Source organism: Papilio machaon, chromosome 2 (assembly GCF_912999745.1).
Source record: "Papilio machaon chromosome 2, ilPapMach1.1, whole genome shotgun sequence".
Lineage (NCBI taxonomy): Eukaryota > Metazoa > Arthropoda > Insecta > Lepidoptera > Papilionidae > Papilio > Papilio machaon.
Window position 1 is genome coordinate 3,518,597 of NC_059987.1, and position 17,042 is coordinate 3,535,638.

Below are 17,042 nucleotides of genomic sequence, written 5' to 3' on the forward strand. Positions count from 1 at the left end.
ACTTGAATTAAAATCCAGGTAAATTAAAATCACAAAGTAAATAATAGGTATATATATTTTTAACATTTCTCAAATTACTTTTATAAATCTATATAAAAAAAACTGATGTAGGCACTGAAACGATTTGAATCAATAAAATATGGAATGCAATTTTAAGACACAACTTTGTTATATTTACGCAAATAATATATTTTCCAAACAGTCTTCGTAAATGTAATCTTTATCGACTTCAATCAATTATGTTTTTTTTTTTGATTTTTCAAAATTTTATTTTCATAAAACGCCACAAAAAAACAATACAATCTTAATGTCTCATTTAATACTTCAAACATCTAAAACAATAAATTAAACTTCTCATTTCTAAAATTGCGTAAAGTTTACATTGAAAATTACATAATCTTTTATTAAATTATGTTTTCTATAAGAAAATAGTATTTAACACGTCATATAATTGCACGGAATACATATTCCACGAATCTATTCAGAAGCAATAGCTTAAGTACTTAAACTTATAGCAAAAGTAGCAGAAACCAAATAAGACCCTAAACACAATAATCTAAAGCATCAACAACAATTATTGTGGGGTTTATAAATGCTGGTCCACTAACAGATATCCCTTTGTTAAAGAGCAAAAGGTTTATTAAACATGACAGAGGTTTATTGAAGCAATTGTTCAGCGCGTGGCAAGATTTTACTTTTTTAAATTCGATTTTAGCAATTTTATTAAGCTCAAATAACCTCAGCCTGTCTCGAAAATACAGAATAAATGTAAAATCTGCTCAAAATTGTATCACTAATAAATATTTCAACACCTACCAACTTTTAGCTTTCGATAACAGAAAAATGACGTCAACAATTAATTAATTTATTTAGATAATTTTTTTAAATGGATGATTTCTCTCACCACGAATCTTACTCTGAAGTTGGGTATAGACTACGCGCGATATGAAAGATGTCTAAGTTTTCTCATAGCTACGGACGTCTCACTCGTTAGAAATGCGTTTATCTGCAGCTAACTTCAGACACAAAGATTCAAGGTAAGCAATACAGAGTGTTAATGACGACCGAAGTCAGCAGTAACCAGTAAATGTTTGTGTTCGAATATAAGAGGGAATGAAGCACGTGTTTGTGTGCACGTGCCCTTGTTGAAGGTAAGGGTAATGGAGCATGTGCCCATATGTGGGGTAAGTAGGGTAAATGGGGCATGTATCCGTGTGGAAGGGAAGCAGGGGAGGGATATTAAGGCAGCGGCTTGTGTTCGGGTATGGTAGGGGAGGTGGCGCCACTGGCCGCGCGGCTCGCGTCACGCAGCGCCTCGTCGAAACTCTGAGTCGAGTTAGAACGAGACGCCACTTTGCCCTGTTGAAAAATCAAACATATGAATTTTGTACAACACAGGACATACTCAAGAACAAGTAAACAGTCTTCAATTATGTTACAGGGGAAGACCATAAGTAAATTGTGGATTTAAAAGTCCTATGCAAATGAATGAGGATCCTAGGATAGAATACTTTCATGAAATGATAATTAAATCTTATTTCCAGATATTAATATTAGACGAATATCAACCATTCCTTTGTATTTTGACATAAAAATTTTTAAAATAAAATATTAGCAGATTATTATTAATTTATTGTACCATTCTAACTAAGTTTTAGACATGTGCTAGCATTTGGTTTAAGGCACTAATCGAATGGCGGGATTTGAACCCTAGTCTTAGATTAGATGTGATATTAATATGTAAAACTATAAAACAAGGTAGATCAGTTGAAAAATACTTAACGTAATTATCAAAGTGACAGTGAGTATGGTATGGGTTATACCTTGACGTTCTCGTAGGCGGTGCCGACGCGCTCCTCGATGGAGCGGAAGGAGTCGGAGTTGCGCATTTGTCCGAGCTTGCTGGAGACGCCGGCCGTGATGCCGCCCAGGATGGACGTCGTCTTCTCGGCAGTCGATTTTATCACAGATTCAGTTTTTTGGTATCTATAGATCGATGCATATAAATAATAATAATTAATCCCTATTCATAAACAAATCTATATATAAAAGAAAGTCGTGTTAATTACAAAATTTATAACTCAAGATCGGTCTAACTGATTAAGCTGAAAATTGATGGGGACATGGGAACTTTTTATCTTACGTGCATTTTTTTATTCCGCGCGGACGAAGTCGCGGGTAAAAGCTAGTACGAGATAAAAATCTTCTTCGACTGTATTTGAAATACCTAGTGCAAAGGATATCGTTTTTATTCTTTTCAATAATTTTCGTTTCAATATGTTTTATTGGTATTTTATTTAGTATATAAACGATGGCATTTAGTATGAACATAAAATCGTGCAGATAGTTGGAAGCAGTACTCGGGTGGCCAGGATTTTATTCTCAGCTAAGTTATCAGACACGTTTCAACGTTAAGTATATAATATACAGTTGTATGTATGTAGATATGTGTATGTTCATATAGATTGAACTGAATAGTAACAGCTGAGCTGAGATATAGATGAATGATAAAAAAAATATAAAAGTTAGTATATGTTTTGGGTGTAGATTTTAATGATAGTTATTATTATTATTATTTTTAGTTAAAATCATGCGACAAACACATAATTTATATTTATATACAAATATTTAAATTAAAAACAAAATTTTGATACAATGTTACAAAAAAAAAAGTTATGTGTGTGGCTATCTTACACATTATAGTCAAGGCAATAAATAGATCAAGTAGTTTAAGCGATAACTGATAATAACTTGTCCAAAAATCGTTGACGGCCGGAAAAGAAAATGGACGATTAAATTTTTATTCCAATCGTAACCTAATAATGTCAAGGTTAAGAAAGATTGTTTCGAATTAATATTTCCTCTACTATTTTCCTCTTATCAAAGGCCAATTAATTCTGGCTAATAAATTTCGTGCTTGTAAAATATATTTTATAAGAACAAGGAAATATTGGGTTAAGCTGTAAAGTGTGGTTAGCGATGCAATCGGATACGACGCACGATTCGATCCAGTTCCCGTTCCAAACAAGACATTAGTATAAAAAAACTCGTTGTGCACGGAACGTTCCATAAAAAAAGATACTGAAATAGTGTTGGTGCTTTAACTCTTTTGGATAAATTTTTGTCTATTGATCTTATTAAGTTTGTCTATTTCAAAAGAAATACAAAGAAATAGTGGAACTTTCAGCAATAATAATTCAAGGGTGATTTTTTTTTAATATAAACTAAGTTACAAGTAATAAAATTCATTAACGTAACAAATTTCTTACATTGCATAAAATTGTAACAGATGGATAAAAATACATATTGTGTCTAGACTTAGTTAAAATAGGTCGACCAGTAATATTGGGTTTTATCGACAGCACTCATGAATTGTTACGTCACAATACTACAATGTTAAGATTGCCACATATCACTGAATCACCAACTATATCCACCAAATAACTTTTATCGTAATCGGCGATATGGGATGAGCAAAATAATATGTTCAGAACTGCGTTTGCGCAGGTATTTTGGTAAAATTTTTTACACCGCCACCGATGTTTTTACTACGCCTAGAATAATTGAAGCTATATATGTGTAACTACTTTCTTTTGGGTTAGAACAATTTATTTAAATAATTTAAAACCACACTAATCGTGCAAGCGGTAAGATTTTTTAAGTATATTAGCAATAATAAATATAATAGCATAGTGTAACCGTACTTACATTGGTGCTTCCGTCACAGCCTGCGTAAGCGCAGCGACTCGTGTTTCAATGGTTTGATAGCTGTTATGTAACAAACCAAATGAAAAATCAAATCAAACGAAACAAATACAACGCAACCCGAAAAGCTCAAGCGAATCATACAGCAAGCAAAGTGGTAAAAAAATCTGTCTTACTAAATAACTCTATATAATGTTCTAACCCACGAGAAATATTCATTCACCTAATTAACAGTGCATATGACAATGTGACCGTAATATTGCATGAGTGTTACTTACACTTGGCTTTCCTTTACATTTTTCAAACCCTGATTGACGTCCTCGGTGATCTCCTTCCACACAGTAATGCCAAGTTTCCTCTTCAACTCTGAGCTCTGACGAATCTGGAATGGAATAACATAACTGTTGCATTCCTTCGTATATTATTCCCTTCTTTATTCCTTTCTTTCCAAGACGGGAAGAATTTTGGGGTTACAAGACATACTATTAAAGTAGATAACTGTAGATCTATCCTGTATTTCGTTCAGCAATTAATGATGATGACAAGGAAAAGTTATTTCCATCTCCTTCTCCAACGTGCTATTAAACAACATAACATTTTTGTTACTAAGAAATTCTTAAGTGGCGGTATCGTGGATCGAAATCAGGTTGTTGGCATACGGGCAAGTCAAGCGAGCGCTCGGACATTGAACTGCCGCGATCGTGTATATAAGTTGTATTATAATAATATGTAACAAACAATTTTTAAATTGAAGTAAAGACCGTTTCATTCCTCAAAATGAACATCAGGATATCAAAATACTCTAACGAGAAAACTTCAAATGGTATCTCTCCTATTTTTCCAAAACTGTCAAAGTGTTTAGGTTACAGGTCAGAAACGGTGACTGTACGGGGCCTACCTTGCTCTGCAGCACGGTGCGTAGCGTGGCGATCTCGTCTTCGACGCGGGCCAGCTCGTGGCTCCACTCGGCTCGAAGCTGCTCCACCTGCTCGGGCGATAAGCCCGCCAGCTCGTCTGGCGTTTGCGCATCGCCGCCGCCCGCGCCCGCACCCGCGCCTGGCATCGCTTCCTCAGCTAATCACCAAACAGACAAATCACTCAATTCTTTTGCTCATGTCATTTGCAAACGGAATCGATGCTAAAGTTTAGGTAAATAATTCCAAAACTGATTTGTAATAAATTTGCTTCGAACACTACGTGCTATCAAAACACAATCCTTGTGAAACTCGAAGCAAATAGGTAAGGTTTTTTAGTATAAATTACCTCCATCAATTCAATTGTACGGTGTCCGGATGTACGTATATGTGGAAGCTTTCCATTGCAGAGTTAGTTGAATAGGAAATTTTAACCTCATCTTTATTTTTTCTGCATTATTTTTAATTACATATAATATTATGGTCATTGGAATGTATGTAACATCTATATATATAAAAGAAAGTTGTGTTAGTTACGCCATTTATAACTCAAGAACGGCTGAATGGATTTGACTGAAAATTGGTGGGCAGTTAGCTTAGAACCAGGAATAGGACATAGGATAATTTTTACCCGGTTTTCTTTTTTTTTTTATTCCGCGCGGACGGAGTCGCGGGAAAAAGCTAGTTAAATATATTATAACATTTACGTAAGGTGAAAGTCTAACTTAAAAAGATTTAACTTGCGAATTAGTTTGACGTTACTGCCCGCATTTACCAAACAACTAATGGTCATTAGAGTGCAAAAAAAACTAGTACAGTTAAGATTTCACTGAACAATGTCGTAATGGTTTTAAATGTTTTACATTCACAATTGTAAATGTGATGAAATCGTATAAGATTTTTTTATTTATTAATATTTCTTTTGAACATGGTACACGGACTCTATATGAATGGCGGATAAGGATAGAAAGATGATGAGAACATTTCTTTTTTTAGCGATCGGTCTAAGTTTAACCCCTATGCCTCCTACGCGCAACTTTAACAAACAATCTTAAACTTGTTCTGGAACCAGATTTATTCCAACCTTAACCAGCTCAAAGTTCAACTTGGTTTTAGCCGTTTTTAACATTTAATAAAGAAGATAAAAAATATATTTAAAACAGAATAAAATAAAACATGAATTTAATATTCCGGTTATTTCGGTTTCGCATTCGGAGTATTAACAGTAATAATGTTAAGGTACAGTCTTGTAAAAAATGCGTTACAAAAATACTATTAGATTATATTAAAAATATTACTCAAACAAATGAATAAAAGCAGAATTAATGAACGCTTGTTTTATGAAAATGAAAGCTCTTTTCGGTCCGTTAAGTTTGTATAATGAAGTTTACATTTGTATAAATAACAGGAGTAAAAGTAACGACTACTTAAAATATCTCACTAAAATTTTTAGCTACTTTATCAAAGAAATTCTAAATTATATTGCAGATAAAGAATCTATTTTAAGTAATTATTAAAAGCACATGCTTTTGTAATGTTTATCTGTGATAAATATTACTCATGGTGGGCTTAATTATAAAATTTTGAAAAATCACAAAATAGGTGATGATTAATGTATCTAGATCACCTTGTTAATCCCTATGCGATAAACAGCGTTCGGCGATAAAGTTGTAAAAACCTTATCTTACTAATATTATAAATACAAATATTTGGATAGATGGATTGATGTCTGTTCGAAGGTATCTCCAAAACAGATCATTAGATCTTGATGAAATTTTGCATAGATGTAGAACATAGTCTGGACGAACGCATAGGCTACTAATTAAGTTTTTTAATTTCGTGCGGATGGAGTCGGTGGCGACAGCTATTGTCCATAAATCAGTCAGAATAGAAAATGTTATCGCACATAATTTGTGATTATGCCTGTCGCGTCATACTATTTCGCTATAATTCAATAGATATACAACTGGCCGGAAGTTGTGTAAACGCGTTTATACAACAATTACACGTAGTGATCACTTGAAATGTTACGTCCGTCACGTTACGTATATGTAGTCAATATTTACTTGTTGGAATATTCCTTCTGTACGGATTGTGGATTTTTTTCATATAATACTACTTATTTATTTAAAAAAAAAAATTAAATGTCAATTAACAATTGCAACCGTCGTCTTCAACAGGTCGATGTCCGTTGACACAATCACAGATATTTTATAATTGCAGTTCAAGCGACTAGTAGCAAATTATATTCATACTTTTTATCAATGAAGGGCAATAATACTTGACCTCAATATAATACAAATATGAAATAACATCTATGTACTCTGCGGAATCTGTTAACTACACAATATACACAATACACAAGCTAATGCATGTTAAAAAATTGGACTATCAGGCTTAGGAAATATTTGGTAACAATATTCATGCATCACAAAGTAATAATGATTACTTAATTGGAACATTAATTGAAGCATCAAATCGTACATGTGCAGTCCACTAATGAATCCAGCCCACTTGTAGTACTAATTTGTAAGATTTCTGACTACCAAATGCGTTGACTTTTTCTTTAATACCCAGATTCAAATACTTTTATCCGTCGAGCAATAGCTTTATTTACGAAAATTCTGTCTTATGACCAAATCGAAGACACCAAGGACAGAGGCAAATAGAAAAGAGTAAAAAAAAAAGCTGACCCCTCCAACATATCGAATACCAGCTAGGAAGAAATACCACTGTCTAAAACCAACTATCGTTGCATAAAGTCGTATGAGTTCCAAACAAACTACGATGTTATGCGGAGCGAATAATTAGTATATAACGTGTTCCGTTTATTTATTCAAAATGGTATTTCTTATAAATATAGCATTTAAAAGGATGTTTCTAAAACTTGCTATGCAATTTTTCATATCACCTGTTTTAAATAAAATAACTTTGGTACGATAACAATGGCGACCACATTAAACTATTCAAATAACTTAAAACATCTGTTAAAATTGTATACCATTATCCATATGTGTTACGAACCTCCAGGCGTGATGCCCAGAAACTTTTTGTAGTTTGTGTGACTGGAAACTTTCGCGAGATACGGTTTGGAGAGGTCTTGGAAGGTAACGCGCACTTCACGAATCTTTTTCCTAAATATTCGGAGTCGTCTACGACGATTGTCCATGTAGAACTCTGTCTCGATGCAGAGCGCGGAGTCGGCGAGGTCGGGTAGCGCGCGCCAGTCCTCCTCGGCTTCGGTGTCACGCGGCCAGCTCGTCAGCTCCTCCAGCTCGTCTAGCTCATCTACCGCCACATCGAAACTGGGCGTCGAGTCGTCGTCTGGCGGCACGAAATACGGATCTTCCATGTACTCCAAGCTCGCGGGCTCCGCGCTTACCTCACGGGTGTTTGCCATCTCACTATCTTCCTCTCCTGCCGCGAATAACCATCATATTTTCGATAGCAGAAGAGCAACGACTAGAATATGTCCACAGATGTCTTTTAATACACATTGGCGATGTTGAAATATCAAATAAAACGTGTAACAATAAAATTTAAAGAATCGATTCGACCAGTATGTTCACAGCCTACATGGTTCTATCACAGATAAAAAACACTCGGCAAAATTCAAAAAAATTCACAGCGCTGGCAATATGTCCGTGTTCCGGCTCCTCGCCACGTCGGAGCTCGTTAGCACGACCGGCCGCGTCCGTCTCGCGCCACTGCCTGACTGCTCCTATTCGCCACTTTCACCGACGACCACGCGAGCTACGATCTGGCTATTTTATATGATCTTGACCTCCAAACGAATTTGTCGCTTATTCGGAATAATTGAAATAAAATTTAGCTAACGTGAGCGAGAGTAAAGTACTGTCAAATACAGACATCCGAGCGCTCGACGCCAACTATCAAAACGAGTCCAAAAAGCGTACTCACCTTGTATTGCAAAAGTTTATTGACAGTGGTCCGGCCTGTGGCGAGTGAGCGGCGGCTGCGCGGACGCTGGAGCGCGGCACAACCGACTTACGTCATTTTTTACTTGTCGACACGAAACGTAAAAACGCTTATTGCCAAACTATGAGTCACACCGATTTTACTTTACGAAATCAGAGATAGACCTCATGCAATCCAGTGAATACTTTTGTTACTAGTTACTACATTGTTTCAGAATATTCCATAATCAAAATAATGTTGAAAATATACCTCTTTACCAGTAGGCTTCCTTTATGTATTTAGCATGTAGAACCAAAACTTTTGTTTAATGCTAAAAAACCAAGAAAAAGCCCAACAACATAGCACCTATTTCTTTATAAAAGGTCTCAAACCTTTAAAATTGTTAATAAGTCTAACACTTTCATTTTATGAAAAAGAATCCAAGGCTCTGTACAGCGATATTGGAAATCATACTGCATATTATGTCTAATAATTTACATTTGAATGATGCTATAATAATAAAAGTACACTTCTTTTAACAAAGAAATGGAATGAATAACTGAATAAATAACAAAGAATGGTGATGGATGTGCAATGGTAGAGGTATGGTGGGAATGTGACATCTTTGTGATAATAAATGGGAAATCCAACACTATAGGATGACCACAGGCTTATAGAAAAATGTGAAGAAAATTTGCAGCTTATTTCCTAAACATTATGATTTTGCATCATTGTTAAAATAAATATAAATGTAATGTAAATTTTGAATAAATTACAGAAGTGCAATAAAATGTGTTTTGTAAGTGACCTGACTCAAGTTTTCAAAAGTGTTGAATTATTAGACATTACAATACCATGAAAAATTTACATTGGTTCAATTATTCAAATTGAATTTTATTTTGTAATGTAAATGCAGTTGCAACAAAAAATACTAATTGAACAAAAAATTATAACTTTAGTATTTCAATATTATATTAGGCGTCGCCAGCAACTCCATCCGTGCAGAATTTAAAAAAAACTTGATAAATATCCTATCCAATGTATACTTCCAGACAGAGTTCTACATATATACAAAATGTCCAGATCCATGCAACCAATCTAGAGATACCTTTTACAAACATCCATCCATCCAAATTTACAATATTTGTAAGAAGTGAGATAACATTATTAAATATATTTCATATTTGGTTTTGTTCCTATATCAAATTTAGTGGAAATATGTAATTCAAATGCATATTTCATCTACAAAGAAGCAAAATTTTATATATGTGTGATACTCACGAATTAAAGAATCTACAATTCTATTCAATACATACCTATGTTCATGAAAATAGCAGAGTTATGGCACTACAGAGGTTTCTTGTCTTTTTATCAAGAAATAGATTATATTGTACATGACAATATTCTCGTAAATAGCATCAGATATGCTGATACGGTATTAATTTATACATTAATGGAATGAATATGATGGATTTCATGCACTGAAATCTCTGAAGAAAAATAGCTTTATATATTTTTTACTGACCTGTTTGAACACCGCTCATTCCGCTAAGAAAAAGTTTCTACGTTTCAGTCTCAAATAGTACTACAATATTTTAAGGGAATAGATGTAAATAAAGTCAATTTCAATAAATACACAAAAACAAGCTGTCTGGACTTAATAAAACGCTTTGTTTCTTCTTCTCTTCTCCTCCTCCTCTATTGTTCAACAAAAAGTAGGAATAGTAAGGATACAAAACGTTCTTTGCTGTGCTAGGGGTGGGCGTTAATCACTCTTCAACGTTGCAACGTATTAACCGTTGACGGTTTTCCATTCCACTAGTTGAATTAAATTCAAACTATAGTTAATATAGAAGCATGAATTGGAAGCGATTTTGGCTTCAACAAAACGAAACGTTGATTTTGTCAATGTTGCGTTTACTCAGTTGATTATGTCAATCAATTCGTTGAAGCGGTGGGCGTTGATTGTAAGCGAGTCACATATACAGGTGGGCCATTTTAATAGGTCACCTTTGACACTTTACAAAAATTCAACAACGTAATCTCGTAGCGGCGAGCCCAAAATATATTTTTTTTAAGTTAGTACTGCACATTTGGTTACCTTTTTAAATTTTCAATTACATTTTTATCGTCATCATTTCAATCAAACGTCATTACAAAGTTGCTTCAGTGAACTCTTTTCCTTTTACAAAAAAAATCAAACGAAAAACAATATTACCGTTTTTGTTTCCTTTGAGTAAGACCTGAATTCGATTCGCATATTTTAAAATTCGAATCGATTTATTCACATTAAACAGTAATCTATGTTTATAAGCAGCTCACTTCACTATGATGCTAAAATTGATAGATGTCAAATGTGGCCTATTAAATAGGCCCACAAAGACAAAATTAACTAGTTGACCAACCAGTTGAAAAAAACTAATTAACGTAACGTTTCGTTGATGCCAAACATATTAACGACTCACCTCCCTATTGTACACTGACAATCCTGACAATGGACACTGATTACTGATTAGGAAAAAAAATTCCACACAGATAATAAAACTACACTTTTGGTACTTGTTGTAGTTTTGAACGGTTGAACTTTTCAATAGCATATTAAAAATGTTTTACGGTCTATTTTAAAGCGATATAACATCTTTATATGGAATATGGAGTTGTGCCTTCTCGTAATAAAACTACAACTTTTTCTTTTTGGATCAATTAAAAAAATCTCCTCATCTTACCCTAATGTAAATTCTATGCTTCTTGCGGTATTTTAAATTTTTAAAATTGGTTAAAAAATAAATAATAAATAATAAAAAACCAGTTGCGCTATTTCGTTATTTAAATTAACATTATATTATCTGTACTTCAACGATGACATAGGTATATTTTATTTTATGTTTATTTCATCTTCTTGAACTCCTACATAGTGAAGTCATATTGAAGTGATAAGCATTTCTTTATTTTCACCAATATAGAAGACAAATCTAAAAGGTACGTTACTTCCAGGATACATTCTGTATAATTTGGGTTCTTATCCTATATTGTTTCAATAAATTATTTTTCTTTATTTGTAGATAGCTCAAGAAAATGTCTGCCACGGCTTTATTCGGAAACACCTCTGCACTAGGTGGAAGTTCCGGGGGTAACAAACATTTAGTAGAATTTCGCGCTGGAAGAATGACTTTAAAAGGCCGCATGGTACATCCAGACAAAAGGAAGGGTCTGCTATATGTGTACCAAGGGGAGGATTCTTTGATGCATTTCTGTTGGAAAGACCGTACTACCGGGGAGGTGGAAGATGATCTTCTGATTTTTCCTGATGACTGTGAATTTGTACGCGTGTCTGAATGCACTACCGGTCGAGTTTACGTGCTCAAGTTCAAGTCCTTCTCTAAGAAATACTTCTTTTGGATGCAGGTCATTTTATAATTTCATTCCTTCTTTTTTATGTAATAGTTTTGGTAGCCGGTTTTTGACAGTAAATTTAGCAGAAAAGGTTCATTTTTACAAAAATTTGTCTTTTATACTGAATTTTGTTTTGTATGGCTTGCTTTGACGAAAAACTTAAATACAGCAAATTTATGTTAAGCATAAGTAATTTGGTGCCATCACTGTCATCTGCTAGCATTATTAATACATATGAACTTCAACCAATATTTAACTTTGTCATAACCATCTACTGTAATTTCATCATCAGCTCACTATACAGTCCCAACAAGGGCCTCAGAGCCTACCCTAAGTTAGGGGTGACTAGGCTATAGTCAACCACACTGTCCTAGTGCAGGTTCAGTGTAGGTCACCTGTCAATTACTATAAAATTATCCTGTTGAATTCCTATCCAAAATAGCATGATTTGTAAATTGTGGTATAATGTATTTTGATTCATTATGATTACAGCTAAAATTTAAATGAAATAATTATTGTATTCAAAATACAATAGCAAATGGTAATAAAGACATGTATTCCGATACAAAAAATCCTCTAAAAAATTTAATTTTAAATTAATGTGTAGAAAATTTTTAGGAGCCTAAAAGTGATAAAGATGATGAATACTGCCGCCGCATCAATGAAGCATTGAACAACCCACCAACATCTGGAGGCCGCGGGGGTGGTGGAGGTGGAGCACAAGACGGAGAACTACAAAACCTACTAAACAATATGTCTCAGCAGCAGCTCATGCAGCTCTTTGGAGGCGTTGGCCAGATTGGGGGCTTGTCGTCCCTTCTTGGAACTATGGGGTATAAATTGTTTATTGTCATAGAATGAAAAGATGCTTTAAGAACTACCAGTTTCATCACAATTTATTCTAACAATTTTCTAATAAATATTGGAATATAGAATGTGGTGGAATAAAAAAGCAAGTACATGTTGTTAATTTATTCTTACATTTGTATCTGGTTTAAAAATAATCTCATGTATTATTGTATTGAAAATAAAATTGTTCAAATTCTAGTTTTCAATTTATTTTATTATTTGTTTTGTTCTAGTAACAATAGCAGCAGTTCCGGCAGTGGAGGTAGCACACGCGCATCTGGCGGCAGTAGCGCGAGCTCCCGCGGGGGCAGTGCGCCTCGTACCAGTGAGCCCGCGCCCGCGCCCGCTCCTGCCGCAGCCGCACCCGCTGCGCCTGCACGCGCCACGCCTCGCCGCGAGGTGCCCCCCGCAGCCACGCCACCCAATACTGCTAGCGCCACGCAACCGCGCAGTGAGAATTAAACTTATTAACTGTACTAAAACATTGTTGATGAGTTGCTAATGTTATTATTCATCAAAATGATTGATAATGATTTCCATTTACATTTCCTCCTGTCAATTCTATGAATTCATTATTAAAATTAAAAACGTTATACTCTGCAGGCGGACAGATCTTCCTATCCGACTTGCAGCGCTACTTCTCGGCCTTAGGCAATGCACCTCCGGACGCGGCTGGTGCAGGGGGCGCGACGGGTGCGGAGGGCGGGACCGGCAGCCCTAGTGCTGGAGCTAATCGCTTGGAGCTGGGCGCAGCGCTCGCCTCCTCCGACGTGGTGGCGGCGGCCAGCGAGCCTCGCAACGCTCAGCGCCTGGCGCCGCACCTGCCGGCCACCGGAGCCGCGCCCGACGCAGCCGCCGCCGGCGCCGCCAAGGCCCACGACGATGTAAGGACCACCCTACTCTCACCGCAGTTCGCGCAGGTGAACCCCCTGATAGATAGGCTTCGGTATATGCTGGGTTGCAGACATTATTAGCACGAAATCACTCTATGATTCTTCTATTTGAAAAATATAAGCTCTCATTAAAATATCACAATAGAGCTACTTACAAATATATTACATTTACATTAAAACATTACATTACTACAAATTGTATTAATCTTAATATACAAAAGTAGCAAATTACTTTACAAATAAACTAGAGATGGCTAAGAAAAAAGTTGTACATTGACAAATTTAAATTCCTCAAATTCTAAGCAATTTATCACTTTATAATATATAGTTTTTAGTTTATTTATGTGTTAATAATTTTATTCAAATGCCGTAACATTGATGTCAGTCATAAGTAGTTGGTTGTAGTATAGTTTATTGTTTTTTAAGATTTACTTATATTTATAAGATTCACATATCAATATCAAATTATGCTATTTAATCCTAAATATTTTAGTATGAACTATTTCTATGTATTATAATGTACAAAAATGTGAGAGCTTATATTTCAATTCCAAATATTGATAAAAAAATGTTTTTGGCACTTACTAATATGGCTTCTAAAATGCTGGGCTAAAATAATTTATAGTGGGTTTTGAAATTACATAAAAATATGCACATCTTGGACTACTTTAGATTAATAGACATAATAAGCAGTCATCAAATGGTTACATAGTTCCACATAACTTTATTGACTAACAATTAAATTTAAAACAAATATTTTTCACTAGAAAAACATTTTACCCTGAATCGTACGACTTTTAGAAATCCATAGCTGGATGTAAGCTTCAAATGGTTTAAAATGGAGGATTTATAACAACAAATAAAAAACAACTTTTTAAATAATTGTATTTAAAAAGTTGTTTTAGATGCATTTTATACTAAGTTATTTCAATTTAATGTATATTAAAATTTTGTCTTGTAAAATTTTAATGGCTATTGCTGCTTCATGGTTGCATGTTTTGATTTGGAATGTCTTCATCATTAGGGATCCTCAAACAATAAATGCATATGTTTGTTTTCATATATTGCTTTTTTTGCTTGTTCAAACTCGATCTGTCTATGGGCAACTGTTTCTTTCTCTATGGTTCTTCCTACATTTCAGTGTCTCTAAAAATCATTGCTGGTGGTTTCATCATTATCATTTAATTTCATTAATATTTAATAAGTTTCTTTCACCATCAAATTGTTTAATTTTTATTGAATAATTAGATTTAATTGATAAAATGCATACTTTTTTGTTAGATTATCTCCCTTTATGCTTTTTTTTCATATTAAAGCCATATTATTAATTCCAATTCTCTATGGTGTCTGTTTGTCCATCATAGTGGGACATGCCGAAATTAGCTATATTTGTTTGGACTTCTTCCTCAAAGACTTACTTACTTACTTACTCCGCTGGCGCAGCGACCCAAAGTGGGTCTTGGCCTCCGACACAAGAGATCGCCAGACTTGTCTGTCCTGTGCCTTCTCCTGCCAGCCTTCCTCAAAGACGGAAAATCAAATTTTTACTCTCCAATGGTTTTTTATAAAGCACTCTTAGCTAGTGTTAATAGTTAAAAGCATAGTATTCGAGTACTTCAGTTCATAGTGGGGTGAACAGTAGTTTAAAACACGATACATTAAAGTTCAGTGTATGATAGTCATAATGTTCTAAGGATAAATGTTTTTCCAGGCCGCTAATCAATTCTCTGCAGCGCTATCATCTGGTCAGATGGGTCCTGTGATGAACCAGTTCGGATTGCCCCCGGAGGTGACTTCTGCTGCGAGCACCGGTGACATGCAGGCATTCTTCAAAGCATTGGAGAATACCTCCAACGCCTCCGATTCCTCCAAGAGCCAGGAGGAAGACAAGAAGAAAGAAAAGGCAAAGGAAGAGAAAGATGGCAAAAAAGATGATGATGCTGGGATGTCCTTAGATTAATTTCATTTGGAAATAATATTTAGGGTTCATCCTTAGAAATATTTTCAATTTATATATCGCTTTTCAATAGTGTAGCTTATTTTATTCTATCTATATGTAGTGTTGTCGCTTTCTAGACATATGTAAAGGTTAGTTATATAATATGTGTAGACATATAAATTAAATGATTTATGTCACTCCTTACATATATATTAAAATAATGATGTAAAGGCTTTCATATTATGTGCTGTTTATGCCGACTTAACATAGTATGTACTGGCTTTCTATTTTTTATTTATTTTCCTATGTATTATAAACACATGACCATTAATACATTGTATTACTTTGAGGAAGTTTTTATTTTTTTCTAAGGCGTATGCATTTGTATAATTGTTCGAATGTTATATTCAAATATAAACCAATAAAATTTCAATTTCGTTGTTTGAAGTTGGTACTAAATCCACATGTTACAATCTTACTAATTTGTTGATAATACTGATGGATATTTGTTTGAGGGTATCTCCGGAACGGCGGAACTAATCTTGGTGAAATTTGGCCTAGATGTAGAACATAGTCTGGAAGAAGACAGGCTACTATTTAAGTTATTTTTTATTTCCGCGCGGACGGAATCGTGGGCCACATCCTCTCTATAATATGCTTCCCCTCCTCCGACAAATCCCCACCACATTGTCATCCTTTCTTTTATCAGAAAACAGTAGAAGAGGACTAAATTTATATACTAATATGTCACTTCCTCTTTTTTATACTGAAATGATTTTATGAGCGTCTTTTAGCATTAGAAACGTGAGCATATTGAAACGTATAGTTTAGATTCCGTCTCTTTGTCACACAAATTTATATTTGTTGTACGTAATATAAAAATAAAGGTTATTGTAATTTCGTGTATCAACAGTTACATTAAGTTTATATCAGAAGAGCGACTGAGTAATAAAAACCAAAATTAATCGGAATAGTGTGTGATATTCTGAATTTGCATTTCCAAACAATCATGGGTATCGCCAGAAGGGGGGGGGGAGGCCATTGCAAAGCTGTTCTAGAGAATCGAAAAAAATATAAAATACACATAGAAACACTTCTTGGAGATACATCCAATTCCCGTAGATCCACATATGTCACTCGGGACCTATGAAGGGAGAGCAAAATGGGTTTCAGGAGGTATTTAACAAGTGCCTCCAGGAAGGTACTTTCCCCAAAATCTGGAAGAGACAGCGATTAGTACTTTTACCCAAGGGCAATAATAACCCGGAAGACCCAAAGTCTTATCGTCCTCTATGCATGCTGGACACAGCGGGGAAAGTTCTGGAGAGAATAATCCACAATAGAATGGAAGCCGCAATCGGAAACGCCATCCACAACAACCAGTACGGTTTTAGAAAAGCCCGTTCTACCCTGGATGCGATAGAACGAGTA

General features: G+C 34.9%; 2 protein-coding genes across 6 annotated transcripts; one reads left to right on the forward strand and one right to left on the reverse strand.

Annotated features, from left to right (window-relative positions):
• Positions 1-300: 300 nt before the first annotated feature.
• LOC106717639 (tumor protein D54) lies at positions 301-10,362 on the reverse strand. Of its 4 annotated transcripts, none has more exons than XM_014511535.2 (6): positions 7,644-8,515; positions 4,604-4,779; positions 3,984-4,087; positions 3,709-3,768; positions 1,824-1,986; positions 301-1,359 (listed from the first exon to the last, which is right to left on the reverse strand). In XM_014511535.2, exons 1-6 carry the CDS (start codon positions 8,017-8,019, stop codon positions 1,240-1,242), a joined length of 999 nt encoding a protein of 332 aa, XP_014367021.2. In that variant the 5' UTR covers positions 8,020-8,515; the 3' UTR covers positions 301-1,239. The 4 variants fall into 4 exon arrangements, with proteins under 4 accessions (XP_014367021.2, XP_014367023.2, XP_045538244.1 ...); XM_045682288.1 differs by lacking the exon at positions 7,644-8,515 and adding an exon at positions 8,541-8,677 and having other exon boundaries at positions 358-1,359; XM_045682279.1 differs by lacking the exon at positions 7,644-8,515 and adding an exon at positions 10,063-10,362 and having other exon boundaries at positions 363-1,359.
• Positions 10,363-11,390: 1,028 nt separating this feature from the next.
• LOC106717593 (proteasomal ubiquitin receptor ADRM1) lies at positions 11,391-15,948 on the forward strand. 2 transcript variants are annotated; one of them, XM_045682185.1, is made up of 6 exons: positions 11,391-11,516; positions 11,600-11,942; positions 12,549-12,763; positions 13,013-13,230; positions 13,383-13,699; positions 15,384-15,948. In XM_045682185.1, the coding sequence occupies exons 2-6, from the start codon at positions 11,613-11,615 to the stop codon at positions 15,630-15,632; spliced, it is 1,329 nt and encodes a 442-aa protein (XP_045538141.1). In that variant the 5' UTR covers positions 11,391-11,516; positions 11,600-11,612; the 3' UTR covers positions 15,633-15,948. The 2 variants fall into 2 exon arrangements, with proteins under 2 accessions (XP_045538141.1, XP_045538143.1); XM_045682187.1 differs by having other exon boundaries at positions 13,383-13,663.
• The last annotated feature ends 1,094 nt before the right edge of the window (positions 15,949-17,042 follow it).